This window comes from Paroedura picta, chromosome 2, assembly GCF_049243985.1.
Source record: "Paroedura picta isolate Pp20150507F chromosome 2, Ppicta_v3.0, whole genome shotgun sequence".
In the NCBI taxonomy this organism is placed as follows: Eukaryota; Metazoa; Chordata; class Lepidosauria; order Squamata; family Gekkonidae; genus Paroedura; species Paroedura picta.
This window is the reverse complement of record NC_135370.1, coordinates 82,312,654-82,340,554: the sequence shown is the minus strand read 5'-3', so window position 1 is coordinate 82,340,554 and position 27,901 is coordinate 82,312,654. Positions and strand designations below refer to the sequence as shown.

General features: G+C 43.1%; 2 protein-coding genes across 15 annotated transcripts in view; one reads left to right on the top strand and one right to left on the bottom strand.

Moving 5' to 3' along the window:
* MRPL21 (mitochondrial ribosomal protein L21) lies at positions 1 to 26,787 on the bottom strand. Of its 12 annotated transcripts, none has more exons than XM_077321273.1 (8): positions 26,651 to 26,787; positions 22,599 to 22,656; positions 15,826 to 15,964; positions 14,799 to 14,994; positions 12,748 to 12,911; positions 9,735 to 9,787; positions 715 to 818; positions 1 to 197 (listed from the first exon to the last, which is right to left on the bottom strand). In XM_077321273.1, coding segments are annotated over exons 4-8 (387 nt in total). In that variant the 5' UTR covers positions 14,800 to 14,994; positions 15,826 to 15,964; positions 22,599 to 22,656; positions 26,651 to 26,787; the 3' UTR covers positions 1 to 132. The 12 variants fall into 12 exon arrangements, with proteins under 12 accessions (XP_077177388.1, XP_077177393.1, XP_077177389.1 ...); XM_077321278.1 differs by having other exon boundaries at positions 14,799 to 14,884; XM_077321274.1 differs by lacking the exon at positions 26,651 to 26,787 and adding an exon at positions 25,963 to 26,054.
* IGHMBP2 (immunoglobulin mu DNA binding protein 2) overlaps positions 26,075 to 27,901 on the top strand; it is a 92,797-nt gene continuing 90,970 nt past the window's right edge. Inside the window, exons 1-2 of one of the 3 annotated variants that reach the window (XM_077321267.1) lie at positions 26,199 to 26,287; positions 26,425 to 26,504. Coding sequence is in view for 2 of the 3 variants with exons in the window: in XM_077321264.1 (XP_077177379.1) it covers positions 26,205 to 26,287 (83 nt within the window). In the remaining variant the exon portion in view is untranslated. Of the gene's footprint in view, positions 26,288 to 26,424; positions 26,505 to 27,901 lie in introns of all 3 variants that reach the window. The other 2 variants (XM_077321264.1, XM_077321265.1) reach the window with 2 other exon arrangements.

Below are 27,901 nucleotides of genomic sequence, written 5' to 3'. Positions count from 1 at the left end.
TTAAATGAGAAATAATGGTAAGACAGGAGTTTTATTTATTTCTAGCAGAGGCAATAACAAAATGCCACAGAAGCACTTTTCATTTTCATGTTGCCCTAAAACTCTGGCAAACCAACTAAGTCCAGGGATTCATCATGACAGAATGGGAGCAATTTCAATGGTGTTGATCCTGAGGACAGTCTGTGGCTGAATCATAACTGAAAGAGAAGGGAAAAGTCAGAATCAGATCACAGCTTTATAGGTGAATTACTTTAACTGTTAATATAAACACCCAAGTAACAGAGCAATCCTGATCACAGAGACGCATAGCTAAAGGTTTTAGTCATGTGCATTTGAAAAGATTCTTGCCCAAGGCACCCAGGAACAAGCTGGCATTCCAAAGAAACTGCCTTGTTAACATGCTAATCCAAGCTTGTCTAAAGATGTTGTTTCAGCTTGTTAACATCTGTGGATTCATACATAAAGATCAGGGTATGACTGAAGGGAACAAACACTTTTATTGTAGAAAAAACTAAACTGAAAAGGGTTTATTGACAACATGGGTTATTTTGCCCTGCATGCGTGTACGCATACACATGCACACAATCCCTCCCCCCACACACCCATTGCACTCTTTGTAAATGGGATCACTGTGGATTATATTCCAACATCATATTGTTTTGCATAGCAAAACCATATATGTGTAACCACATTATTCTGTGTTCTTAATCTTACTTCTCTTCCTCCGTAAACGCTGTTTTTTATGAGACGTCATATTAATTTTTGGCCAAGATTCTGTCTTTTCAAGAACAGTAGCCTCCACACGGACAAGGTCCTTTCTGTAATGGAAAGACGCAGACAAAGTAGTGTTGATATTCTATTCTGATCAATAGCATTGCTGTTAAAAAGTATGGCTGCAATATTGTTAATAATAATAGTAATAATAATAGGCATTCTTATAACAATTCTAGAGTGCTAGGCAATTTACTTAAAGTATGATATAATCTATGCCAGGCTTACTTTCTAAAAGAGACAAAAGGAGAGAAGGAAATTGGAGGGAAACTGTAGATGTGTGAAAAGTCCAATACAAGGTGAGATATTCAGAGGGAACCAATGCAGAGAGAGGAATAGAGAAGCAACATGTATCACAGCGACAAACAGATTAAACAAGTTGAAGAATTCAGGACAGATATCTGAGATGCTGTTGCATTAGACAAGGTGAGAGATGAAAAGGAACAAGAGATTTAGAGAAAAGGCTGAATGTTATACATATTAGCAGGCTGTGGCTTATCTATTTTAATAATGTTTATGTTTTAATTCTTGTAACAGATGAATTTTTGGATTGTATCTACTATTATCATCCACCTTAGATCCTGACTGTGTTATAAGGAAGATGGGATATATAAATAAATACATACATGTCACAAAAATGAAAGAAAAAAATTAGCAAACGAGTAGGTGAAGACAAGGAATGAGAAGAACCAATGGGAACAAAAAAAATGAGGAGGGGGCAATATCTGCAGGAGGGACGAGAAGCAGAAACTCAGTGTTAACAAATGTGAGGCTGCCCCTGAAGACTGTTTGGAACTTGTAACATACAGAATGTGGTAGCTTATTTGCTACCAGAAGCATATTGCTCTCATTTTGTGATCTCTTGACAGTCAGTTTGCTTTTTGGTCCAATTCAAGGTGCTGGTCTTTACCTTTCATGACTTAGGGCCTACATACCTGTTTGTCAGGGAAAGAACTTGTCACTTGCCTAAAAATCTTATAATTTTATTCTCCTTACTCTCTAGCAGCCCCATTTGATCCCCTAAAAGCTGCTGCTGGAAGTTACAGGAACTGTGTCAAAAGAGACCCATGTAGACAAAGGAGTGGTTCCACACTAAAGTAGAAAAGGCTATGCTAGCAGAAAAGGGAGGAGGGGTGAGCTTTCCAATCCCCCCTACTTGCTCAACTCACATGGTGGTTGGTTGTGTGGGGTTTTTTTTAATCCATGAAGCTCTTGGACTTTCAGCAAAAGCTTTTTAAAAATCAAAAGGGGCTTCTGTAGGAAGGGAAAAATGGGGAAGATGCAAGTCTGACAGCATTCAGCACTAGTGTTTGGCAGAATACATTTGTTGTTGTTGTTGTTGGGTGCGAAGTCGTGTCCGACCCATCGCGACCTCATGGACCATGATCCTCCAGGCCTTCCTGTCCTCTACCATTCCCCGGAGTCCATTTAAGTTTGCTCCTACTGCTTCAGTCACTCCATCCAGCCACCTCATTCTCTGTTGTCCCCTTCTTCTGTTGCCCTCGATTGCTCCCAGCATTAGGCTCTTCTCCAGGGAGTCCTTCCTTCTCATGAGGTGGCCAAAGTATTTGAGTTTCATCTTCAGGATCTGGCCTTCTAAGGAGCAGTCCAGGCTGATCTCCTCTACGACTGACCGGTCTAAGGGACTCACAAGAGTCTTCTCGAGCACCAGAATTCAAAAGTCTCAATTCTTTGACGCTCAGCCTTCCTTATAGCCCAACTTTCACAGCCATACATTGCAACTGGGAAGACCATAGCCTTGACTAGACACACTTTCGTTGCCAGGGTGATGTCTCTGCTTTTTAGGATGCTGTCTAGATTTGCCATAGCTTTCCTCCCCAGGAGCAAGCATCTTTTAATTTCTTTGCTGCAGTCCCCATCTGCAGTGATCTTGGAGCCCAGGGGAAAAAAATCTGTCACTATCTCCATTTCTTCTCCATCTATTTGCCAGGAATTGAGAGGGCCGGATGCCATGATCTAGAGAAATGTCATAACAGAGGCCCTGAAAAGGACAACAGTAAGATAAACTTCTGAGGAAATGCATGCTCAATCAATGACTATCCCATAAAGACGAAAACACTGCAGGAGATCTAAGAAGCTTATTTGGATGAACAGAGAACTTCAAGAGGAACTAAGAAAGAAAAGGAAAATGTTCAGGAAATGGAGGGAAGGGCAGAGCTCTAAAGAAGAGTACCTACAGGTTACTAGGCACTGTAGATCAATCATCAGAAAGGCCAAAGCTGAGAGTGAGCTAAGATTGGCCAGGGAAGCCCATTGTAACAAGAAAAGATTTTTCGGTTATGTGAGCAAACGTAAATTAAAGGAGGCAATAGGCCCACTGTTGGGTGCGGATGGACAAACTCTAACGGAAGATACAGAGAAAGCAGAAAGGCTTAGTGCCTATTTTACATCTGTTTTTCCCCCACAGGTCAAAGGGTTTAGGCACATCTAGAGATGGCAGTAGCCAAAGGATAGTGTCTGGGTGGGGTGGCAGGTTAACATGGATAGGTTGTCGAGAGGCATTTAGTTGCACTGGATGAGTTCAAATCCCCTGGGCCGGATGAAATGAATCCGAGAGTGCTCAAAGAACTTTCCAGAGAACTTGCACAGCCCTTGTCCATCATCTTCGGGACCTCTTTAAGGACTGGAGATGTCCCGGAGGACTGGAAGAGAGCAAACGTTATTCCGATCTTCAAAAAAGGGAGGAAGGATGACCCGGGAAACTACAGACCAGTGAGTCTGACCTCTGTTGCGGGGACGATAATGGAGCAGATATTAAAGGGAGCAATCTGCAAACATCTGGAGGACAATTTGGTGATCCAAGGAAGTCAGCATGGATTTGTCTCCAACAGGTCCTGCCAGACCAACCTGGTTTCCTTTTTTGACCAAGTAACAGGTTTGCTGGATTGTGGAAATTCACAGTTGATGTCATTTACTTGGATTTTAGTAAAGCTTTTGACAAGGTTCCCCATGATGTTCTGATGGATAAGTTGAAGGACTGCAATCTGGATTTTCAGATAGATAGGTGGATAGGGAATTGGTTAGAGAACCGCACTCAAAGAGTTGTTGTCAATGGTGTTTCATCAGACTGGAGAGAGGTGAGTAGCGGGGTACCTCAGGGCTCGGTGCTTGGCCCGGTACTTTTTAACATATTTATTAATGATCTAGATGAGGGGGTGGAGTGACTACTCATCAAGTTTGCAGATGGTACCAAATTGGGAGGACTGGCAAATACTCCGGAAGATAGAGACAGAGTTCAACGAGATCTGAACACAATGGAAAAATGGGCAAATGAGAACAAGATGTAATTTAATAAAGATAAGTGTAAAGTTCTGCACCTGGGTCAGAAAAATGAAAAGCATGCCTACTGGATGGGGGATACGCTTCTAGGTAACACTGTGCGTGAGTGAGACCTTGGGGTACTTGTGGATTGTAAACTAAACATGAGCAGGCAGTGTGATGCAGTGGTAAAAAAGGCAAATGCCATTTGGGCTGTATCAACATGGGCATCACATCAAAATCACAAGATGTCATAGTCCCATTTGTATACGGCACTGGTCAGACCACACCTGGAGTACTGTGTGCAGTTCTGGAGGCCTCACTTCAAGAAGGATGTAGGTAAAATTGAAAGGGTACAGAGGAGAGCAACGAAGAAGATCTTGGGCCAAGGGACCAAGTCCTATGAAGATAGGTTGAGGGACTTGGGAATGTTCAGCCTGGAGAAAAGGAGGTTGAGAGGGGACATGATAGCCCTCTTTAAGTATTTGAAAGGTTGTCGGAGGAGGGCAGGATGCTGTTTCTGTTGGCTGCAGAGGAGAGGACACGCAGTAATGGGTTTAAACTTCAGGTACAATGATATAGGCTAGATATCAGGAAAAAAATTTTCACAGTCAGTGTAGTTCAGCAGTGGAATAGGCTGCTTAAGGAGGTGGTGAACTCCCCCTCACTGGCAATCTTCAAGCAAAGGTTGGATACACACTTTTCTTGGATGCTTTAGGATGCTTAGGGCTGATCCTGTGTTGAGCAGGGGGTTGGACTAGATGGCCTGTATGGCCCCTTCCAACTCTATGATTCTATGATTCTATGAAAAGGCATTCAAAGAAGTCATGCTTGGAAACATGGGAACACTGTGATCAAAATGTAACAGGACCCAAGAAGGCTGGTGAGTGAGGAAGGATCAGAGGACAATGCCTCTTAGTTCTGATCTATACATTTTCTGGGGAACTTGATGTCTTCTCAGCTATTCAAGGACTTTGGCAAAAGATCTATTCTGAACTAATTATCTAGCATAGCGGTCCCCAACCTTTCTTAGGTCAGGGACCGCCTCCGGAGTGAGGGAAGAGCCGACGGCCCGGGTGCTGCGAAAACGTGCATGCGCAATTGCCGCGCATGCGTGTTTTCACCACCAGGTGGCGCTAAAGGGCATGTGCAGCAAGTGCGCGTGCGCGTTTTCGCCAATAGGGGGCACTAACGGGCACGCACGGCAACAGCACGCATGCATGTTTGCGTCACCGCCATGCCGGCGGCTGCGCCTGCCTCTTCCCTTCCTTCTTGCTGCCGGCGGGGGAAGGCAGGCGTGGCTGGCGGCGGCCTGGTACCGTGGCCTTTGCGGCCCGCCACCGGGGCGCGGACCAGGGGTTGATGACCCCTGATCTAGCACATTTTCTTAAAGCCTGCTGCTGTATAGCAGAAGTTTCACCACAGTGCAATGAAATTCACTGGTCAAAATTAAAAGCTTCATACTGTGTATACAGAGTCACTCATGTTTTGTAGAGCTTGGGCATTAGCCTGACTGCTTAGTAAATAGTATATCTACATTTATGACATCAAGATTCAAATAGCATAGTGTCTATCAGGTGGATTCAACCTACAATGATCAGAGAGTGCCGTCAGATGGAAATTTCCCTCATATTCCTCCTGTAATCCCTTTTGTTCCTGGCTTTAGTTTTTGGATAGGAGAATCACCAAAGAATCCCAGGGTCACAATTAATGCAGGGGAAGACAATGGCAAACCACCTCTGAACATCTTTTGCTTTGAACACCTGACAGAGCTGCCATAAATTGGCTGCAAATTGAGAGGAAGAAGAGGGAGGAGGAGGAGGAGACAGTGACAATATGGGAGAAGGTTTCTGTGAGAATGCAGACTGTCGCTGTGCGAATGACTTTTGAATTTGATTGGATACAATCAAACCAAATAACAGATCAGCTTCTTGGTTGTGACTAGCAAGCAGGATATAGGCCAAATCAGTGAGCTTTTGAACATTACTAATTCTCACAGCTTCATCTGACCTCAAGTACTGGAAGAATTAGTGCTGTTTAGTGGACAATGAAGAGATGTATATATATTTATATATTCACGGACTGGAAACAGCTGACTTCAAATCCCAGGCCCTCCTTATCCCTGTGTCCCTCATTCACCCTTGCTAGGACCTTGCTAGGACTTAGCCACATACTCTGTTGGCCAAAAACCAAAAGGGTCTGGTGTTTAAGCACATTCCGCCCCCTTTTCCAAGTGGCATGTATTAAATGTCCGAAAGAAATGGAGGTGTGTGGGTTGCTCTCCTCACCTTTTGTCTCAATCCAATACCACTGGGCTTTTCAAAACTGAAGGAGCTGATTAGTGTAACTGTTTTTTCAGTAGGATCTTTAGAGAATATCCAAAGATTATAAATGGAATATAAGATGGGGTTGCAGTTACCTGTAACCAATGTTCATTTAGTGGCATTCTGTGCAGGCATACATGGGGGTCTGCATGATTGCAGGCCAACCGCAGAAAAGAACTTCCAAGCTCTTCTAAAGAAGCTTCTAGGCTCCCTAATGCTCCCCTCCCCTCTGTCTATAGAGGTCCCTTTGCCCACCCAAAGGGTCATGTGACAGAAGTGGGGCAAGCACTCCTTTCCTCCATGTCGAGACCCCTGCACGTTTGGCATGGAATGCTGCTGAAGAAGCCTGAACTCTCATCAAGTGAACTCTGAGGACATTGGGCAAGAGATCTTACCTTCACCATGAACTGTTCAGATTGCAGAGACCACCCACCCAGTAGGAAAGTGACTGTGCTAATGCAGCTTTCCCTTTATTTTACCACTCAAAATACACAAACAAGTTTCTACCCTTTCTGCATTCGTGGGTCCTTTTTTTTTTAAAAAAAGGAGCATTTTTCTCCACAGGGATTCGGGATGCCCAGAGCTTTCCCCCTAAGTGTGGCTTTAAGTCTTGCTGCTCTCCCCTCACATGCCTCTGGAGTAAGGCGCCTGCAAACTGGGCTTATGGTTGTATTGTGGCCTTCTCTTAGACATAGGTGGCATGAAGAATTATCATTATGTAGGGGTATTTTCGCTCTATACTCCCCACACTTGGAAATACTGTTATCCTACCAATGCGTAGGTGAAAGTTTTCACTGTTCTCTGTAGAAAAAGGCCATTGTTTTCTTCCTGTGGCACCATGAATCAGCAGCTTAGAAGCACATCCTCCCCTCACAGTGGCAAGGAGAGAACTGAGGGAAGGAGTGCTTGCCCCACCTCTGTCACGTGACTCTTTGAGTTAGAAAATGGACCTCTATAGGCAGGGGAAACACTCCAGAGCCTTAAAGCGTCTTTGGAGCAAAGCTTGGAAGCTCCTCTCTGTGGCTGGCCTGCAATAATGCAGTCCCCATGTGGGAATGCAAAGACGACACTGGAAGAGAAAAGTATGATTATGATTTCTCTGTAGCCTGATTCTAAGTGTGCACACACGTTCACAACAGCAAGAAGCAGAAGATTCTGTGTGCTTCTAAAAGAGCAGGGCCACTGCTTTCTGAAATCATTCTAGCCCCATGTCTTAAGAACTCTGAGCATTAATGAAGCAAGGACCTAGCACTTTGTCATGTCTTCCTGTTCCAGAGAAGCATTAAAAGCTCATTACTGGAATCACTTGCCTGTTGAAGACATCCAAAGATAATTTTACCAATGAATGATTCTGTCTTTTTAAAAAAGGAACAACTGAAAAGGTCAACGAAGTTAAAGTGTCCGTGTGAATGCTAGCCCACCAGGAATGTTTGTCATAACTGTTAAAGGATTGAGCTCATATTAGAACAAAACAAATGTTAACCTCTTGAGAGGTATTAATAGCTGGAACACTGCAGCTCTAAGAGGAACAAACAAAATACCTGGCTACCATCTATTTGTGGAAGCTATTAGCAGGTCTAATAGGGGCAGTCTACAAGTATGCCAAATAAATAAAAATAAATTCTGAGATTCTAGTTGTTGTTAAATTTATAGAAGTGGAATAGCCAGATTGAGAAGCACAATCTGGAAACTCAGAGTGAGTAAGACTCCTGATGTCTGATTAGCACAGGGCCTTCTCCATGCCAAGACAACCCTGCAACTCACAATACTGAACTTGTGCAGTAGTCCTTTTGCTTGTCTCCTTTTCTCCTGGCACAATACACCACAGGACCAGAGTCTTAGTACAATCCTCTTCTAAACCGTCTAAGAAGTAAAAGGATTATCTTCTTGGAGGCCGTTGATTTATGCAAGGAATTAAAATGTAACAATCACTCTGAAGCAGAATGTGCTACTGCCACTAAATAAAGGAGTAATCAGGAAATGCAACTGAGTAGTGGCAATGTTGGTTTACTTTTAACTGCAGAAAGATGTTTAGTGTGACTCAAATGTAAGGAGAAACTATTAGCAAATATTATTTTGTTCCTCTTAAAATCGGAAAGCATTACTACTACTTTAGTGTGTGTGTGTGTTTTAATAGAGATTTTAAACAAGGCCCTAAAAATAGGGGGGGGGGGGATCTTTCTGTTGTTTCCTAATCTTTTATTCCTGACTTGCAAGAGCGAAAGTTCTGCCTGGCTGTATGATTTGCATCTTGTTGAAAATATTAATTCTATCACCAGACCACAATTTCTCTGCCTCCCTATTCCTGTTGCAGCTGAAAATACCCTCCTGAAATGCTGCATCTGGGGGACAGTGGAGCAGGAGGTCTGCTGTGGGAATGGAGGATTGACAAACACAGCTCAACCCTTATGTCAGAGAAAGTGACTGACAGGATTCAATCTTTGACTCTCTATGGAAGGAACTTGCAACCGTAGCCTTAATGAGATGCTTCCCCTATCAGATTTTACATTACTGGAAGACTAGAAATAAAAATATGAGTCACTCCTGAACCCAGTAAAACACACTTGAGTCATTTTAAATACTTCAAGCACATTTTTGTCAAGTCTATGCCAGACAGGCTTAGCACTGCATTTTTTGAAGAAACCTTTTTGTGAACTATAATCTCACAACTGGCGTATGCCAAAGACAAAGTCATCCAATACCTCCCTAACCCCATCACCCAATGATAGGGCTCCCCAGATTCATCCTTCCCACTGTGGCTCCCCAAACTATTACCCAGAAGGCCACAAAGCACAGACACAGTTCACAGTGAGTGATTCAAGATGGCAAGACACTGCATAGGGGGGAAACAACTCCTCCCCAAAAACTGACCTGAAAGTTAATATGCTCTCTTTGTGCCCAGTATTTGTTTTACTATCCCACAAAATGGATCCCAGGAGCCACTGTTTTGGACCCACTTCCATAGGTAAGATAACTATAACTATGAGGGAAAAGCCCCAGACATAGAAATCAAAATGGAAGATAATCTTCAGCCCCCTGGTCTCTCTCCCAGATACTGAAGCTTCATGGCCTTTATCTTGTTTGATGACCTGTCTCCAGCCTGCCCTCAGCATGAAGCTCAGATTAGACCCTCACTCAACTCAGGTACAGGCCTATACTCTTTCAGTTACTCTAAGGATAGGATGAGTAAGACATAGTTACATGACCAATTTTCTCTTCCGCTCTGTTATGATAGGATGATTTGCAGACATTCGTTCTTCAGCTTTCAGAGCAATTTCCCGGAAACTTGACAGCCTAAAAACTTTTCTATAAGGTTGACAGCTAACTTCAAGGACAGAACTATTTCCGAGTATGTCTTACCTTAGAAGTGGCCTCCCAAGGAGAGTGAAGTCTTCTGCACCAACCAGCAATACCTAGGCAAGATTGAAAGATACACTTCCATCATTAAGTCATTGTCATAATATCGTTAGCCAACAATAGCAAAATCTGGGTTTGAAGCACAGGCTCAAAATATGGTTATTTTATTTTCTAGCCAGTTTACAGTTGACTATAATACAAAGGCAGAGAAGAAACAGGTCAGTCCAATACATATTGTATTTGTTGAGAACTCTTTTTATACCTTTAACTAAGTTCACTTTGAAACAAAAAAAAATAACTTGCTTTTGAGAGATGACACACAGGAATCAATACATTTAAGCTATCTTCATACATAAAGAAATTCTGTAGTGGTCCTTCCCTTGGTAAACAGAGGACAGTTTAAGTTTGCAGGAAATGGCAGATCTAGCTATGGGCTCAGTGTAATTCAAATAGCAGCATCAAGAACACAAGAACTGTGGACAAGATCACGATGTTTTTGCAAATTTATGAGAACTGTCATTTTTTGGCCCATCTTTCTATCCATGCAGCAACACAAAGACATGCAAAGCAGATAACTGGGATCTTTTTAAATTGTGTTGTTAAATCCTGACAAGATCTGGCCAGGATTTACTGGAAGCTTAAACATAAAAGCAAGACCTTGTCACATTTTTCTGAATTTCTGTCCTTCTACCAGCTGTCAGCTTCTTGCAAATGCCTCATCTATTTCTCCCAAGCATGTCGTATGTGGCTGACAGGACCACAATACCCAGAGAAGGCCTCTCAGCACTGGACGCCACAGAAACAGGTTTATAAGAAACCTCCCCTTGCTAAATAATTCCATAAATAGACACATGAGTAGAATACATATGATCACTCACTCGTGGTATTTTATCTAAGACTTGGATTAACCAGGTTCCATGCTAACATTAAAAGAGGATTAAGCTGGGTATTTTGAAGCACATGCCCATAATTGTCATGTAAATGCTATCCAGAGCAGCTGGCATGTATCAATTATATAGGTGTACCAGCACTGAACAGCAACAAATCAAACTGGCTGAAAGGCATTTCTTATCAGTGCCATTATTCTAAAGGCATCTTTGTGTTTTGGGAACATGCTTAGGAATACCTAGAAGAATGACACTGACTTTGAGCTGAATGGATAAACTGTCTTGTAGTATAGGTTGCCAGGATTTTTCAGATGTGATAATGTTTCTCTTCAAAATATTCCGGGATTAAAATTAAAGCCCAGCAGAAAATAACATGGGTGTCTGTGACTAGAATTGTTTTCCACATACAGAATGATCATCTTTAGCCACTCAGTTTAGGTAAAAATGTCAGATTGCCAAAAGGCCTGGAGGAGAGTGGCCTGCTCCTTAATAGAGGCTTGGTGGGATGTTATTTGCTTCCATGCCATGAAAAGCTTCATTTGCCCATTTCCACACATTCAGCCTCCCCTGGCAGCTGGCATCAGCAACTCTATGACATGTGGATAGCTATTCTTAACATTGAACATTTTTGTTAAGCAGTATTCTAGCACTTCCTTTGAGGAGGGGGAGAAATTCAGACATTTATCTATTGCATCGCTGCTTCAGAAGGCAATTTGCTAGCTTTTTTTTTAGAGGGGAGGGGGTTGAATGCAAGCATCTTAAGGGAGGTGGGAGATTAGCTGTTTGCTATTTCATTTTGGCTTTAACTACAAATGTTTTTAACTATTATTGTAAGTTGCCTTGAACCATAAATAAATAAAGTGCTACTTTGGAAAGAGAAGACATTATTTCTCAAAAATGCAATTAGTAACCTTTACTTCATAATTGAAAATACAATCCTATGTATACTTATGGTCCTTAGAGATCCTGTTATTGTTTTCAGTTTCCTTCCAAAACATCAGTACAACTGAAGTACAATCAGTTCCATACTGATAAAAGAGAAGTCATGGCAATCATCATATAGAATTATGAAGGAGTTTTCAAGATTCTATGAAGGACAAGCGGCCTGCTCAATATTAAATCTAATGGGTCTGTATTAAGGATAGCTCTGAAGACACAGCTAGATGATTACTTCAGGATTTCTGTTAAAAATGCTGTAGGGAGGTGATTCGTGACTGTGGCACAGAGGGGCAACAGGCTCCTGTCTATCCCCATATTGTTTCCCAAGAACCCAATCCCCCTAGGGCATTTGAGCTCCTGAAGAGCAACACATGTGACCCTCCTCCCTCCCAGATCCTAGGCAGAACTGGGCTCCATGGCATTTTGAGTAAAATGGCTGCAGCATTCCCAGTTTATCTCCATGGATGCTGTAAGGTAAAGGTAAAGGTATTCCCTGTGCAAGCACCGGGTCATGTCTGACCCTCTAGCGTTTTCATGGCAGACTCAATACGGGGTGGCTTGCCAGTGCCTTCCCCAGTCATTACCGTTTACCCCCCAGCAAGCTGGGTACTCATTTCACCGACCTCGGAAGGATGGAAGGCTGAGTCAACCTTGAGCCGGCTGCTGGGATTGAACTCCGAGCCTCATGGGCAGAGCTTCAGACTGCATGTCTGCTGCCTTACCACTCTGCGCCACAAGAGGCTCTCATGGATGCTGTATCATCATCAAATAGTTATAACCTGAGTGAAAATGAAAACATTTACAGGAGACAAGCAAAACAAAAGTATGTGCCCTCTAAAAGTATCAACCTATTTGACAGACTACTGAAATTTTCATGGCTGTTTGCATGGGGACAACTGTAGCAATTTCCACAATCACAGCTCATCTTTTTCAAAAAGTTACCGTCATGGAAATGGCCAAGATTGTCCTCACACAAGCAGAAGTTCTTATATAATTTTATCATACAGCCATGTATACAATTATCTGAAGAAAATTATAACTGTTATGAGAACAAACACAAACATTTTTAGGGATGTGAAGTTTTAAAGCAGCTCTTCCATCCATCTATTAATACAAGTGTTGTTCAGTGATCCATTTTTAAAAAGAAATACTTCAGTAGCCATCAAATGGTTGATTAATAGGAAGCTCACCTTCTCCATTCGGATTCTGTCTCCACATTCAGCTTCTATGTGACCTTCAATTAAAATCAAGTCTTCGTTGGTTACTTTCCATTGTCTGCTGGCAAAATGAACCACTGCAAATAGCCTTCCGTATTGTCCATTAGCAATCTGTTCATTCACTTTCTGCACAAGCACTGGAGAAAATTGGTAAGTTAATATGAATGAAGTGAGTATGAATTTGGAATGTGCATATTGAGACCAGGTGAGTGTGTGTAGCAGCCTCAGTGAAAATAAGTCTTGCACAGCAACCTGATGCCCATTTATTTTATTTTAAAGAATGGATATCCTGCCTTTCTTCCCAAGAATGCAAAGCAGCATCAATATATCATCCAATGTCACTTACATAAAATCCACCCTGTCACACATACACACAGCTGAGAAGTTGCCAGACAGACCTCTGTTATGCCTGGACCCAGCTCCACCTCACAGCTCCTTTCTCTGCACAGTCATGAAAAGAGGGAAGGCTAGAAATCAGTCAGCTGATATTAACTTCCACAAGGAATATTTCATTGCATTTTGCCTTTTTCTTTTTTTTCTTTTGGCTCATGAAGTATTATTATAACTTCATTATTATAGCAGGGATGCCCAACTTCTGTATTCTTAGCTGCTGCTCAATGCTAGTGCTCTTGGGGTAAAAAAAAATGATACTGCTGCACAGTCTCCTAGGGCTTGCTTGGGCATGACTGGGCATTACAGAGTTGTTTTGGTGACTTTATTTGGTATGATTTTGCAACTGCCACTTCCCAGCCAGTCACCGTGAGAAGACCAGATGCCTCACAGAAGATGTAGCTTGCTGGAATAGAGTGGTTGCTATGATGCCAACAATGCCTCTGAAAGAAAGAGCAGGCTGCAAGTGCCAGCTAGGGAAAGCAGTGGTAATGTGTTTGTGCCCTGTCTCATGTTGGGGCCAATAGCTTTATTGAAGAGAGAAGACTATAGGAAAAACAACATTATGTCTTGAAAGTACTTCCTAAAGGGGTGTTTGGTTAGTAGCTGGTAATTATAGGTGTAGCCAGTTATCTTTTTTAGTTTAGATATTAAACTAAATTTTAGATTTTTTCTCATATAGTACAATAGATAAACAATGGGCTAACTTCCAGTTAATAAACATCAATTATATCTTTATGATTATTTCCTCAATATCTTCTCATAGTGGAGCAATCCCAGAAGACATACTGAAGTGTCAGAATGTTTTTATGCTGCCATAAACTGGAAAACCTAGATACTTCAAACAATCCTTTGAGGTGTTGTACCACTGAATCAACATTTTCAAAGAATTCTTCCTAACCACAACTCTACAAAGTTACATATTTGCTTTTAACATTTACACCAATTTTGTTGAGAAAATTAAATTCCACTCCAAGCCCTTTCACATTTTTTCTTAAACTGGCCTTTGTCACTAGGCGCTTTATCTACAATTTTCAAGACTGAAACATTTATTTTAACTTTTAATCCATGTTGATCAGGATTATATAGGAAACATTCAAAACCAGTAAAATAGTGTATATTCTTGTAACACAAAAGAAGTGTTTGACCTAGAGCTACTGAGACTGACATCATTAAATGGTTTTATCTCATTTTGTTTCTCAATGATATTTATCTGTAAACAGTTCCTCTAAAACAACTAAGATTCAAAAATTCACCCCATCCAAGTTCCTGCAACCTGAAACGCAAGGCCAAATGGTTTGCTAACAAAGTATACGAATTATACAACAATGTTTCTAGTCAAGTGTGGTCAGAAGCACTGCAATGGCAAATTGACCCCTTGCTCACAAGCATAGGTGCAAGCCAATATTCATGCTGCAGGATGGCTTGGCTACAAATCTTTTGAGTTGCAAGCAGGAGCTCCTGCTTCCAACTTAAATTTGATATATTTCTCCCCCACTGCTTGTCTAGAGTCTGTTTTTCCTACAATGTCTCTGTTGTGTTCCGCTAAAGGACAGAGCACAGCAACAAATGTGAGACGAGAAACAGACTGAAAAGAAAGGAAAGTCTTCACTTTTAAACAGTTAAATACTTACTTCTGTGTTGCTTGCCCTCTTCTGCTGGATCTGGCAGTTTAATTTCAGGCCATGGGGGTGAAGATAAACTTGTTTTTGGAAGGACTCTGTTAAATAATAAGAATCTCCTGTTACGAATGAGATGGCTGACTCATCAGTCCCGCAATTAGAGGATTTTCAGATTACTCTTAAAAGAAGGAGGGTAAAGGTTCCCAAACTGCAAAGAAATCAAAATTGGAGTTCAGACTTTTTTCACATTTCATTTACAGAAGTTCTATCCTACGTGTGAATTTTTATGTAAAATAGACTCGCCCTTTCTAGTCAGTTTTATTTTTGCTGTTAAATTCAGGAGTAACTGACAGTCAGCTGAATAGACTGAAATATGGAGGGCCAGGTGAGAGACAGAAGTGGGGATGAGACGCTAAGGGTCCAATCAGATGTGTGCATCTCCATAGCTCTCAGTGTTTTTAATTATCAGGCCCACAAAGGTCTGATTCAGATGGTGAATGTGGCACAAGAGGATGGGGTTAAGCCTTCCCTTCCCCTGACCTGAAATTGCCTGGGCCTCCTTGGACTCCCATGTGCCTGATAATTACATCTGAAAACCACTGGGAGCTGCTGAAATGCTCACATCTGGTTATACATTGAAATGAAGTTAAGTGATACCAGAGACCCAGAACTGGCCTGAATGTGAGTCAAAAGATATTTCCCTGCTTAGAATGGGTGGTTGAACTGGCTGTGCTAGCAGAGTTTAGGCTCTCAGCAGAGATAGAATGAAGAACAGGCCAGGCAACATGTCCATGTCATGGAAGGGAATTTATGCTGCTAAAAAGCCAAAGATGTGAAGCACGGCTTATGGACCTATGGCTAATGGGGCAGAACTCATGCTTTGCACGCAGAAGGATAAAAAGTGTTCAGGTAGCTGGTCTGGGAAAGGCTGGGCTATGCTTTAGGGCTTGGGATGCTTTTTCCAGTCAGGAGAAATAGATGGATGGGTAAGGAGCGTTTGTTACAATCTTTGCTTGAAAACAGTAATGTGTTTACTTGCCAGGGAGAATTATGGAGCCGGCGACATTGCAGACTGATCCAATTTTCATGTAATTAAACAGGATGCATCCACTGCTTTCAAAAAGATTTGCTCTGAATGAACACTGTGTCTCTATCATTATAGGATGGTCACAGGAAGCCTAAACAAGGGAGAAAAATTTCCTCCTGCAGTGGGAAATCTGCTGTTTACTTTGTATGCTCCTGTCAAATCTCGAAGTCACACAATGCCCTTCATTCATGCTGTGCTGAGGACACTGAAAAGCTGACGCAGCAGTTAATTCACATCAACTCTTCCAGAGTGAGCATTCCAGCGTTAAGAAAGCAGCAGATGTTTTGCAGCAATCACAGAGACTGCCTAACCACATATTGGAAATGTTTTGCAAATAAATGCTTTGCAATAGTCATTTTGCTCATACAAGGGAACAGCCCCTCCCCCAACACTATTTAACAATATAGCATAAGAGAACTGTGGAGAAATGAAAGAAGATGAACACACATTTGTACAAGAAACAGCCTCTTCCACATTGTTTAGTTGAGCAGAGTGACGTGATACAACCCAGTTTTCCACGCAGGGTGCTAATTCCCCCACCTCCATTATGTGACCTCCCATAATCTATAAAGTTAGGACATTTGCATCTCTGGGCACAAAACAATTTTTTAGCAGAATTTAGAATGCATCTTTGCATGTCCATAGTGACCAAGGGAAATTGAAGCACTATACCAATATTATTATGATTATTTATTTGATTTATATTCCGCCCCTCCCTGGAGGCTAGGGGTGGTCACAACACAATGACAATACTACCTTAAAACCCCTAGTAAAATACCCCTTAAAACTAAAATCCCATTTGTAACGAAAGCTGTCCACATTTCATTCCAGCTACAAAAGCTAGAGCCACAGTAGGCACAATCCACCAGCAATTGCTTGTTACATTTTCTCTGAGGTCATATAATGCTTATTCGTCTTCCATGCTCTTCAAAAGAGTACAATTAATTTAAATGGGGCTTATGAAGGGGAAGGTCCTTGCAGTCTATGCAAATCATTGGGCTTAATGGTAAACTAGTCTCTGTGTCCTATTGTTGTCTCTCCAGAGGAATTAATTGAGGATAATGAAAACCACTCAAAGGCACCATGGAAGTCTCTACTTCCTCGGGGAGATTCTATGCAGAAAATGTAATTGTTATAAAAGAGGGAAACCCTTATGCTCCAGAAGGGATGGAATGTTGAGAGTGAAAGGGGAAGGGAAAGTAGCCTGCTTATGCTCTTGAGTGCTCAGAGAATCCAGGAGGGGGGAAAGCAAGTAGTGGGGCAAGGTTTCCAAATCATTCCCCATCTCTAGCAATTTCTCAAAAGTTTGTCACTCCATCTAACAGTAAAGCAGTTGGCCCTTGTTGTGATCATGAAATGGCAAAGCCATGCCACCCATGGAAAACCTATACAAGGGATGTGGAAAATTGGACTTCTTCTCCCCTCCCCCCAAGAAAGAAATGAAAGCTCAGTTTGAGAAGTGCTGAAAATGCTCCAAAAGAGAACATTCAGAATAACTGAGCATTAGTTCATGGGCAGTTGAGAGCAGAATCAACCTGCACACGCTTGCAAGGGCTCAGAAACCCACCTATCAATAATCTGTTGATATGAGCAGGAAGGTTGACATGGGAACTACTCAAGTATGCAAACTTGGTATAGTGGTTAGGAGTGTGGACTTCTAATCTGATGAGCCGGGTTTGATTCCGCACTCCCCCACAGGCAGGTCACTGGGTGACCTTGGCCTCGCCACAGCACTGATAAAGCTGTTTCGACCAAGCAGTAATATCAGGGCTCTCTCTGCCTCACCTACTTCACAGGGTGTCTGTTGTGGGGAGAGGAAAGGGAAGGCGAATGTAAGCCGCTTTGAGACTCCTGGTAGAGAACCAACTCTTCTACTCTTCCTCCACCACCAAAATAGCAGGTTTTCAAAGGCTACAAAATATGATTTTTTTCAATGATACAGACAAGCCCCTGAGTTAAGGCCATGATCTATTACTTGATACACCAAGGAGTTTTCTAGATCCTGTAACCATATGGCCGCCATTCTAGCTATTTTCACATACTGCTGCATAGCAGGCAGACAGAAGATTTTTATGGCTTCTTGGATTACTTGGAGAGTTGAATGTTGTTTTCAGGACAAGGGAAACTGACCTAGAGACCTTTTGCTGAACTTTTAAAAAAGTATAAGACAATTGTCTAATGCTATTGTTGCTTCCATAAGATTGAATCCAAAACACGATTATCCATTTGTTTATGAGATAAAGTGAACTAGTTAACCATGAAAACTGGAATTCAAGCAAAACCGGATTGATGTCTTTGAACAAATAATTATTCCTTGTTAAAACTGTTAAAATCAAGACATGCATTCATCATCATTTGATTTGCTGCTCAGTGGTAAGAAAACAGGATTGATCTTCCTTGTGTTTGTTAGAAGCATTCCATGTAATTTCTTTTGTGTCTTCCTTTATACTCTTCCATACTCCCCATTCCATCTATTTTGGGGAAAGGATTCTTCTCCTCTACCCTCCCTTCCCTCCAATAAAATGGATCTTTCAACCTTTGGCAGCACAAGTTTCCCTCAAGTAGCTTTCTCCCTAACAAGTATAATGAATGGAAACTGTCATAGCCATTCAAGCAGCTGGCTGCCAATTTCTGAGCTGAAGTGGCTTTCAAGCATCCAGCTTTACTCCGAGAAACGTCAAGTTTCTAACTTGGTGACAGCTGTGACAATATATGTTTGCCGGAATAAAGCGAGCAGCAAGGGACCCTGTGCTACTGACATAAAATTCCTGAATGAGAATTCTAAGATGTATTTCTATGGACATCCATCAACATTCATCAGTACAAGTGGATTCCTTGTTTATGTCTACATAAACTGTAGAAATCTATGCCCTATATCTGTCCAGGTTTAAGAACATTTTATTCAGCTGTCCAAAACCTTAAGAAGATGCAAGAAAATGACTGCTGCAAGTTCTCATTTGGCGAAATTGTCAGATAATAGCACCAATTATCAACCAGCTCAGGTTATTAACCATCTCAGGTATTAAACAGGGGGGAAATATTTTCATTTGCAGAAAGTTTAAGTAGAAAATTAAATCAATACCCCCACTGTTTCATTGCTTCCCAGAAAAGTACTGGTTATAGTGAACACGTGTAGAGCAAGACTAACAGTGGGGGGCTTTTCGCACGCCTTCAAAATCGCACAATGGTTGCCAATTGAAAACGCTACTGATTTGCCATTATGCACAACGTCGTTGACAATCTGCCACACACCTGAAACCAATCCGCAAAAAGCGCTTCCTTGTAGCGCTTTCAGGGAAATCCCCAAAAGTGGATTCACCCTCCGGAAAGCGCTACACTCCTGCAACCAATCTGCAACACTAGCGGGAAAGTTCTGTGCGTTACCATTGTTGTGGTTTCTACAAAGTCCCTCCCCCTGGCTCTCTCCTCTGATCTTCCGGCGAAGCGATCGCCATTTTTTTTTCTCTGAGCGAGCGAAGTTCAACCCACCAGCAAGCCTGTTTAGAGGCTTCCCCGGCTTCAGTCCCTCCCCAGAGCTGTTTAGTCACTAAGCACAAACAACAGAGAAGCCCGTTTGCTGATGTATTTTCCCTTTATCTTTTACACTGTTTTCGGCCGAAAATCGGGCCCGTGAGGGGGGGGGATTTTTTTTTTTCACTTGGGGGGAGCGTGGCAACGATGAAACGACAGCTCAAACACACCTGCCAGCTGATGGGTCTCTCCGTTGCAACGAATCAACACATATTCGTTGCAATGGGTGTGTTTAAAAAAAAAACCTTTCTTAAAGGGAAAGGGGCTGTTTGGGAGCATGCTAACGGCTGCCCATTGGCTGCTTGACGGCCAGGGGCGGGACGAGCTTGGCAATAGCGCTTCCTTTCTAGCGATTTTTGCTGAGACCGGAAGCTTGTGGGAAACGATAGAAACGCAACTGGATTCCACTACAAGGTCAGGTATGCATAATGACGAATTGCACTATTTTAAATGGCGATTTTTCGTTCAGCAAACAATTTGCTACAAGGATCCCGGTGCGGAAAGCCCCTGACTATCCAAGTGGCATTTCTTAAAGCACATAGCAAAAAAGAAAGGCATGTAAATAGAGCAAATACTAGACCAGGGGTAGTCAAACTGCGGCCCTCCAGATGTCCATGGACTACAATTCCCAGGAGCCCCTGCCAGCATTCGCTGGCAGGGGCTCCTGGGAATTGTAGTCCATGGACATCTGGAGGGCCGCAGTTTGACTACCCCTGTACTAGACCAATGGCAAGAATAGAGGACAAAAAATTATGCTTCTTAGAGCCTCTTGTGGCGCAGAGTGGTAAGGCAGCTGCCTGAAAGCTTTGCCCATGAGGTTGGGAGTTCAATCCCAGCAGCCGGCTCAAGGTTGACTCAGCCTTCCATCCTTCCGAGGTCGGTAAAATGAGTACCCAGCTTGCTGGGGGGTAAACGGTAATGACTGGGGAAGGCACTGGCAAACCACCCCGTATTGAGTCTGCCATGAAAACGCTAGAGGGCGACACCCCAAGGGTCAGACATGACTCGGTGCTTGCACAGGGGATAACTTTACCTTTACCTTTTAGGAGAACAGTGTATTTCAATGTCTCTACTATGCTGTTTCAATGTTCTTTTACTATTTTATCATACTTTTTATTGTTCCTAGTGTATTCAGAAATATGTGCTGCTGTCTAATGGTTTACTGATACATTGTTTTAATGCTTGAATTGTACATTGGAAGCTTCTATGAGAATTCATGAGCTTACAAAAACTTAATAAGCTTTATTTTCAATTGCCAGACATAGAAGAAGAAGAGTTGGTTCTTATATGCCGCTTTTCTGTACCTGAAGGAGGCTCAAAGTGGCTTACAGTCGCCTTCCCTTTCCTCTCCCCACAACAGACACCCTGTGAGATGGGTGAGGCTGAGAGAGCCCTGATATCACTGCTCAGAACAGTTTTATCAGTGCCATGGCAAGACCCAGCTGGTTGCATGTGGGGAAGTGCAGAATCAAACCCGGCATGCCAGATTAGAAATCCGCACTCCTAACCACTACACCAAACCTTTACAAAATCCCCATGCCACTTCCTGGCCACAAATACATTGCTTTCTTTGAGCTTGCAGTCATCATCACTACTAAATATAAGGCTGTCAGGTAACTGCTGACTTTTTAACGCACTATTTGGCCACTCTCTGTTCTCCTGCACCATTATAACAGAATCATTATGCGTGAGATCAACTACTACAGACTCTGCAGAGTCACAAGTGAGATCTATTATTTCACCAGCAGTAATTTCATCAAGTTTGATGGATTCTACTTTTGAAGCTACTCCTGAGGCTAAAGCTGCTGACCTACTTTTGTTATAAGTTTTCACAGAATGCAGTGATTCTTCAGAATGCTCTCTTGAGTCTCTTCCTTTTCAGTTCCTTTGCTCAGAGGGGCAGTGGCTTCCAGAAGACCAGAGCACTCATTAGTAGATAAGCCGGCAGAAGCAGCTTGTACAGATAAGGCCATGTAGGAAGACGAAGGCACGAAAGGGATGCAAACTTCAGAAGCAGCCTCACAAGGTCCTCACCAGGCCTAGCAGGGATGAGGCAGTTACTGTTCTTCTTGGATTTGGTTCTGCCACACTTGGCACTGGTTGAGCTCATTATACATGGGGAGAAGAGTCAGGCATGGGGTGCAAAGATTGCTTGCTTTACCCCTTGTTTCTAAGTGTTGCCATCCAGTTCTGCTTATTGAGGATGCTGGATACTCTCAAAAAGGATTTCAAAGAGCTTTTGGGCACTAATCTTTTAGGGGGCTGCCTCAACACTAGGTGCTGTGGAGCTACAAGCAAGCTCAAGCTCTTGTGATGTAAGCTTATGGTGGGATCTTTAGAACTGCATCAAAGTAGGAAGAAACATGATTAGGCCAAAACATCAGCATACAAGATTCATTTTCTATTTTTCTCTTGGCTAAAATAATAAGCATTATTAGGCAGAATTCTCTCATGCACTTTTTTGAATGAATGCAAGAATTTGAATAAAGAATTCATGGCAAATAAAAATATCAACTGCTTTCATGTAAGAAGAATCCAGGCAAACAGGAGTACTGGGGGGCTGGGAAATGTTATGGTACTACTGAACTTCTATTATACTGCCCCATCTACTATAGTTGCTCTTGCAAACATACCCTGTGGGGCTGGGTGCCTTTTTGCCCCTTGTTATAACCCCTCGTGCCACTTCTTCCAGAGCTGGCTAGGAGTCTGGCGACGTCCCAGTCAGTCTCTCTGGGTTTTTCCGGCCCTGGGATCTCCCCGCAGGCTCAGCTCTGGAGCCGGCCACCATTTTGTTAGTCGCATCACTGCGGCCCTGGGTCTCCGCGGATGCACCCATCAGCCCGCCCTTCCTCCCCTGGCCCACCATCCCTGGACATGGAGATCCTCTTGAAGGGCTTTACAGTTAGTCTTAGTTTTCGCCATCCTGAATAATTTTGTATCATCTACAAACTTGGGTCACTACAGTACTCACCAACAGTTCCAGAACATTTATGAATAAATTAAATGGTACCAACCAGAATATCGATCCTTATGGAACTCCACTGTTTATTTCCCTCCATTTAGTCCTACTCTTCACTTCCCTTCATTTAACTCATTATTAATCCACAAGAGAACAATTGAACTAAGCAAAGAAAGGAAGTGCAGGATTCTGGAAGTGAAAAAGGAACACAAACACTTCAATATGTTGTTCTTACCCTTTCTGTATTGAAGTGCTCTGTGAACTTTTTCGGGTTGTAGACCACAAAAGAGAGGCTGAAACAGAAAGAATGAAAAGGTCACATGGAAACCATCCTCATTGTTTTAACACTGAGCTGTGCCAAATCAAGAATGAATAGGAAAGGCAATAGAGCAGAAAATAAAGGTGGGTGGATTTATATTGTTCTCACTTCTTAAAAAGACCTATTTAATTTGAACAAAAATATAAATAGACACCAATCCAGGCTCAAAATAGCTCCCATTCATGTGCGATGTAAAAGGAGTGGAAAGAGAAAGGTGGGCTGAACATTACGTTGTAGGAATCTGGACTTGGTTCTAATAATCTATCCACTGTTTCAGTTTTTCTATTTCAAGTGGGCTGAAAAATGTAAGATTAAAAATTGTTCCGAAATCTACTATAGTGACAAAGTAACAACCAACAGAAATAATGGGAACAGAGTGAAAAATTATGATCATTAACTTGACCAAATTAATAGCAAGATTAGTGAAAATCCCTTCTTGGAAGTTGAATCTAACAGCTTATTAGTTTTAATCACATTTTTGCAGTCACAGTCTTGGATTTACTTTCCTCACAGGGAAAGGCAACCTGCTCAGAGTAATTATTTATAGGAGAGTTAATACAAAAGTATAGAAGATAAACTGAACAAATGACTCTGAATAGCACCTTTAAAGAAGTGCTTTTCATTACTACCATTTTTTAAAAGATACATATTTAAGTAAGATCATACATTTTAATAGTAGGAGCTTTCTTAATTATTTAAGTGATGCTTCAGTGATGAAACTATTGCTGGTTTAAGAGGATTAGGCAAAGCTAATAAGCAGAAGAAAAATAAGCTGGTTCAAACCTATCTTTATCAGTGGTATGTGTATGGATGCTTATGTTTCCGAAGGGTAGAAATTGTGCACTTCACCAAGCTGCTGAGATTTAAGGTTTATTACTTTGGAGTTGCTTGCTGGGAATTCTAGCCTTTCCCTCTGAACCCAAATCTCTTCCTTCAAGACTCTATAAGCACATTACTGTTCCAGCAAGCAAATTTATGGCTTTGACCTTCCACTGTTTTCTTTATCCCTAATCAACATTACAATGGCAATGAGCATATATCAAGACATTGAGGAATTTCTTTCTTTTTTTATAAACACTGTATATACACTAACATTTTTCTGTATACCTGGAATATGCTTCAAGTTTATGGTTGCCACCCTGTCAACTGGAAGGACACTGAAGCACTACCAGAGATGCAATGACATCTCTTCTGGCCAAGCTATAGCAATTACACCCCATTTTATTCCCAGCTGCACAGCAGTAGGAACAGCAGGTGAGGGTTGGAAGTTCATCCTGGTTCAAGTGTGCAAAAACACTTCCCTTGTTCATGGGCTGGCTTTCCCAACAAATACACAGTCAACCATGAAGCCTGGTATTCCAGGCAACAGGTACTAAGGCATACGAAATCCTTTTATTGACTACAGTTCCTCTGCCTTCTAATGGTCACTGGACAGATAGGTGTTACCTCTATGTTCTATCTACATTAGTGATTACTGAGGCCTGGGAGGGGTAGACTTTTGCTGAGGGACGCCACCGCCTGAGCCCCTGCTCCGCTTGCTTTCCCGCTGGCACCCCTGACTTCCCGTCGCCCAGGGGAATACTGCCAGCAGCTGCTGCGCAGTGCCATACCGAGGGGGATCCCCAGCCATGGTGGCCGCCGGAGAACACCAAAGATGAGCCGGTGACAGAGTGGCAGGGCAGCCCCAAAGGCAGCAGCCGGGGAGGAGGATGAGGAGGAGCCACAGGCTGGTACCAACTGATCCATGGAATGGCACCGGTCCATGGACCGGGGTTGGGGACAGCTGCATTAGACAGCTAATCAGGTAGGCAATGAGTCCCAACGCCTCCCACCACCCCATTTGGACTTTATTTATGTTACAGAAGATTCTCACAGACTATGAAGTGAATAATGAATGCCTATGATTCATCAGGCATATAACTGAAAAACATATCTCATCTGGGGCAGTTACAGTGCTGAGAGGAGCAACGATGAAGCAACAATGTATCAGACAATAAATAATAAAAGCATGGCATATATGTGTAACCCATGCCATTTTATTTTAATAATTTCACTAAGCATTTTAGGATTTAGGCATAGGGAGCCAAAGGTCACTGAATATGGGCAGTTAATTAAGTTGCTCACATATTATTGGTTGCAAAAACACCACCTCTTCCCAGTCAGTCTGGCCTGCAGTAGCAGAGAAGGCCCAGAGCTTGATTGACTGAGGAGAAACTGCCGATTCCTTTGCAGGCCTAAGCCAGTCACAGAAGCAGCAGCAAGAACCCTTGAAGAAACAGATAGGAAGCATAAGTTTAGACTTTCTTTTTCCTTGTGTTACTGGCCATTGTTTGTTAAGAAGGGCTCTGTTCTGAGTGCCCTTTTGGAAGGACACTTAAGATTTTGTTTCCGTTCATAGCCACTGTAATGGGTTTTTGATAAATACCATTATATTGAAAACTAACATCTAGAAAGCAATTTCACATTTTGTCAAGCCATAAAAGTGCTGTCATTTATGGATGTGAGCACACACACCGATTAGAAAGGGTTATCGTATTTGCTGGCATATAAGACGACTGGGCGTATAAGACGACCCCCCCACAACATTTCCACTCAAAATATAGAGTTTGTTACATTATATTACAGTACTATGGGCCACTATGTCTATCCCAACTGAAGTGCACCCGGCGTATAGGACAACCCCCCCCCCACCACACACACTTGGAGGCATGTTTTTCAGGGGGGGAAAGTAGTCTTATACGCCAGCAAATACTGTACATATAAACAGGGACTGCAGGAAGCAATGCATACTGGATGCCCGGCAGTTCTGGGAAGGAGTGAAAGCCAGGGACGCTAGAGATGGGAGAAGTAGAGAAAGGGTAAAGACACAGACCCAAAACATGGAATGCAGTATTATGCTCACACTTGTGTCAAGTTATCCATTGTACAATTACTGCTTCATAGCTGCAAACCTTTTGAAGTATACGTTAAAAAATACCACTATTGGTATTTCCTCGTTCCACCTGCGTCCAATTAGAATGCGGAGGGAAATGGGATTTATTAATCCAATTCCCTGTGGCCGTCTGATTGTATCCGCAGGGCTCAGAAAGGAAACGAACAAACGGGGAAGAGGGGAGAGCCCCAGGCCGTCAGCCCAAGCTCGCAGGAGAAACGACGGGAGGCAACACTGAAGACGACGCTTCCAGAAAGGAGGCACACCGGACAAGGCTTCCAGGAAGAGAACCAACAGCAGGGAGGCGGCCGCCACGCAAGAAGCCAGCCGTCCCGCCCGGCGCCTTACCTCTTCCCGCTCGACTCAACGCGCGCCCACATGCTGCCGCCGCCGCCATCCCCGCCCCCCGCTCGCCTTTTCCTCGCCGGCCTAGCAACGGAAGCGGAAGTGTCACAGGGGCGGGACTGAGGAGTCGCGGCCTTGTGGGGCCGGCTGGAAGCACGCGCTGGGCTGTCGCGGGCCGCCGCCGCCTCTTTCCGCTGGAGCTGCCGCTGCTTGTTTCTGGGAGAGGCGCGCCTGCAGCCGCCACGATGGGCACGCCAGTTCAGGCCTTTGTCTCTCAGCAGCTGGCGCTGCTGCAGGAAGAAAGGGAGGCCGAGGTGGCGGAGGCCAGGTACAGGCGGCGGGCACTGGGCACCCGCTGCGCCTTGTGGGGTCGGTGTGCTGAGGAAGGGGCCGGTGTAGAAAACGGGGGGGGGGGAATCCCCTCGATGAAGTCACGACGCTTTAAACTGATTTCCCGTTTTGTAGGTCGCAGGCTCCCCGAACAAGCGTGGACGCGGCTTAGTCACTGAGAGCCCTTAAAACAAACTGCGGTGAAAGAGAGCCTTGTAAGTTTGGCCAGCGATGCTCTCTATCCGTTTCAGCTCTCTCTCCGGCTCCCTGCTGAACTAGGGGGAAAGTTCTGATAGGGGGTGACAGTCAGGGACCGACCGTGTCTAATTCCCCTCCCCAGTTCCTTGTACCAAAATGTTACCGAGGCTTCAAAAGTCGCTGTCAAGATCGAAACATGAACGTATGAAGCTGCCTTGGTCCACTCATGGTACCGGCAGTGACTTTCCAGAGTATCCGGCTTGAGTCACTGATCACATGTGCCGTTTAGCTGGAGATGCACCTTCTGCGTGCTGAGCCTTTGCCCCACCCCACATTTCCCTCCCTAGTATTCTGAAATCGCATTGGAGCCAGTGCAGAAGGAGAGAGATTACATCCCATCATAGGGAGAGCTGCCACCCAGGAGCATATCTTTGGCAATTTAATACCTGTTATAAAGGCCTGATTACTATCTTTTTGTGGCACCATAACAGATGTCTCAGTAATGCCCAGTGGAATAATATGATGGCTTCCAGCTCTTCAAAAGAAGTATTTTAACCACTAAGATTTATTTCACTTATAATGAAATTTCTGCAATGCCTCTCCCGGTATTTAGCTGCTTGGGGCAGTTTATATTATTTTAAACAAATAATAATTTCAATACCTAAAAGAGTTAAAACAGTTAAAATTGCATCCAACCGACATATGTTAGAAATCTTCGTTTCTGTATCCCCACCCTCCTAGAGGGGTGGATTGTTTTTAAGGAGGGCCTATTTAGGTGATGGTGTTTACTAGTCCTAACCAAAAGCCTGGGAGAAAAGCTCCATTTTGCAGGCTCTACAGAACTGGAGAAGTTCCCATAGGACCAACAGCTCTTCCAGGAGCTCATTCCACCAGGTAGGGGCCAGGACCGAAAAGGCCCTGTTCCTGGTTGAGGCCAGATGCACTTTTCTAAGCTCAGGGATCATTACCTGGTTTGAATTGGCCAAGTGAAGTGCTCTTTGGGAATATAGTTAGTTAGGTGGTCCCTCAGGTACTCAGGGCCTTGAAGGTCAACACCAAAACCTAGAATTTGATCTGGAATTCAACTGGGAACCAGTGCAGTTGCCTAAGAATAGGCCTAATATGGATTTAACCATGCATGCTTTTTATATGTTAATCCTCAGTATTCAGGATCACATGTAAAAGAAAAAAAAGTAAAGGTTACATCTGATGAAATACTGGCTTGCAAAAGTCTCTGCCACAATACATCTTGTGGTCTTGTGCCCCAAGATCTTTTATTGTTTTGGTTCCAGTAGTCTAACATGGTTATCCATTTGGAATGTTTTAAGAAGTAACCCAACCCAATATACATCAGTAATAGGAATATGACATGTTGGGTGTACAGGTTTGAGATAACATTGTTAATTAAAATGTA

Excerpts from the sequence above, each read along its gene's own strand:
- MRPL21 (XM_077321280.1), bottom strand. The coding sequence starts at position 26,011 with ATGGCGGCGGCGGCAGCATGTGGGCGCGCGTTGAGTCGAGCGGGAAGA. Across the intron at positions 14,885-22,598 it reads AGCACTTCAATACAGAAAGG|AGTCCTTCCAAAAACAAGTT; the intron begins GTAAGAACAACA and ends ATTATTTAACAG. Across the intron at positions 12,912-14,798 it reads AGAGGGCAAGCAACACAGAA|TGCTTGTGCAGAAAGTGAAT; the intron begins GTAAGTATTTAA and ends AATTTTCTCCAG.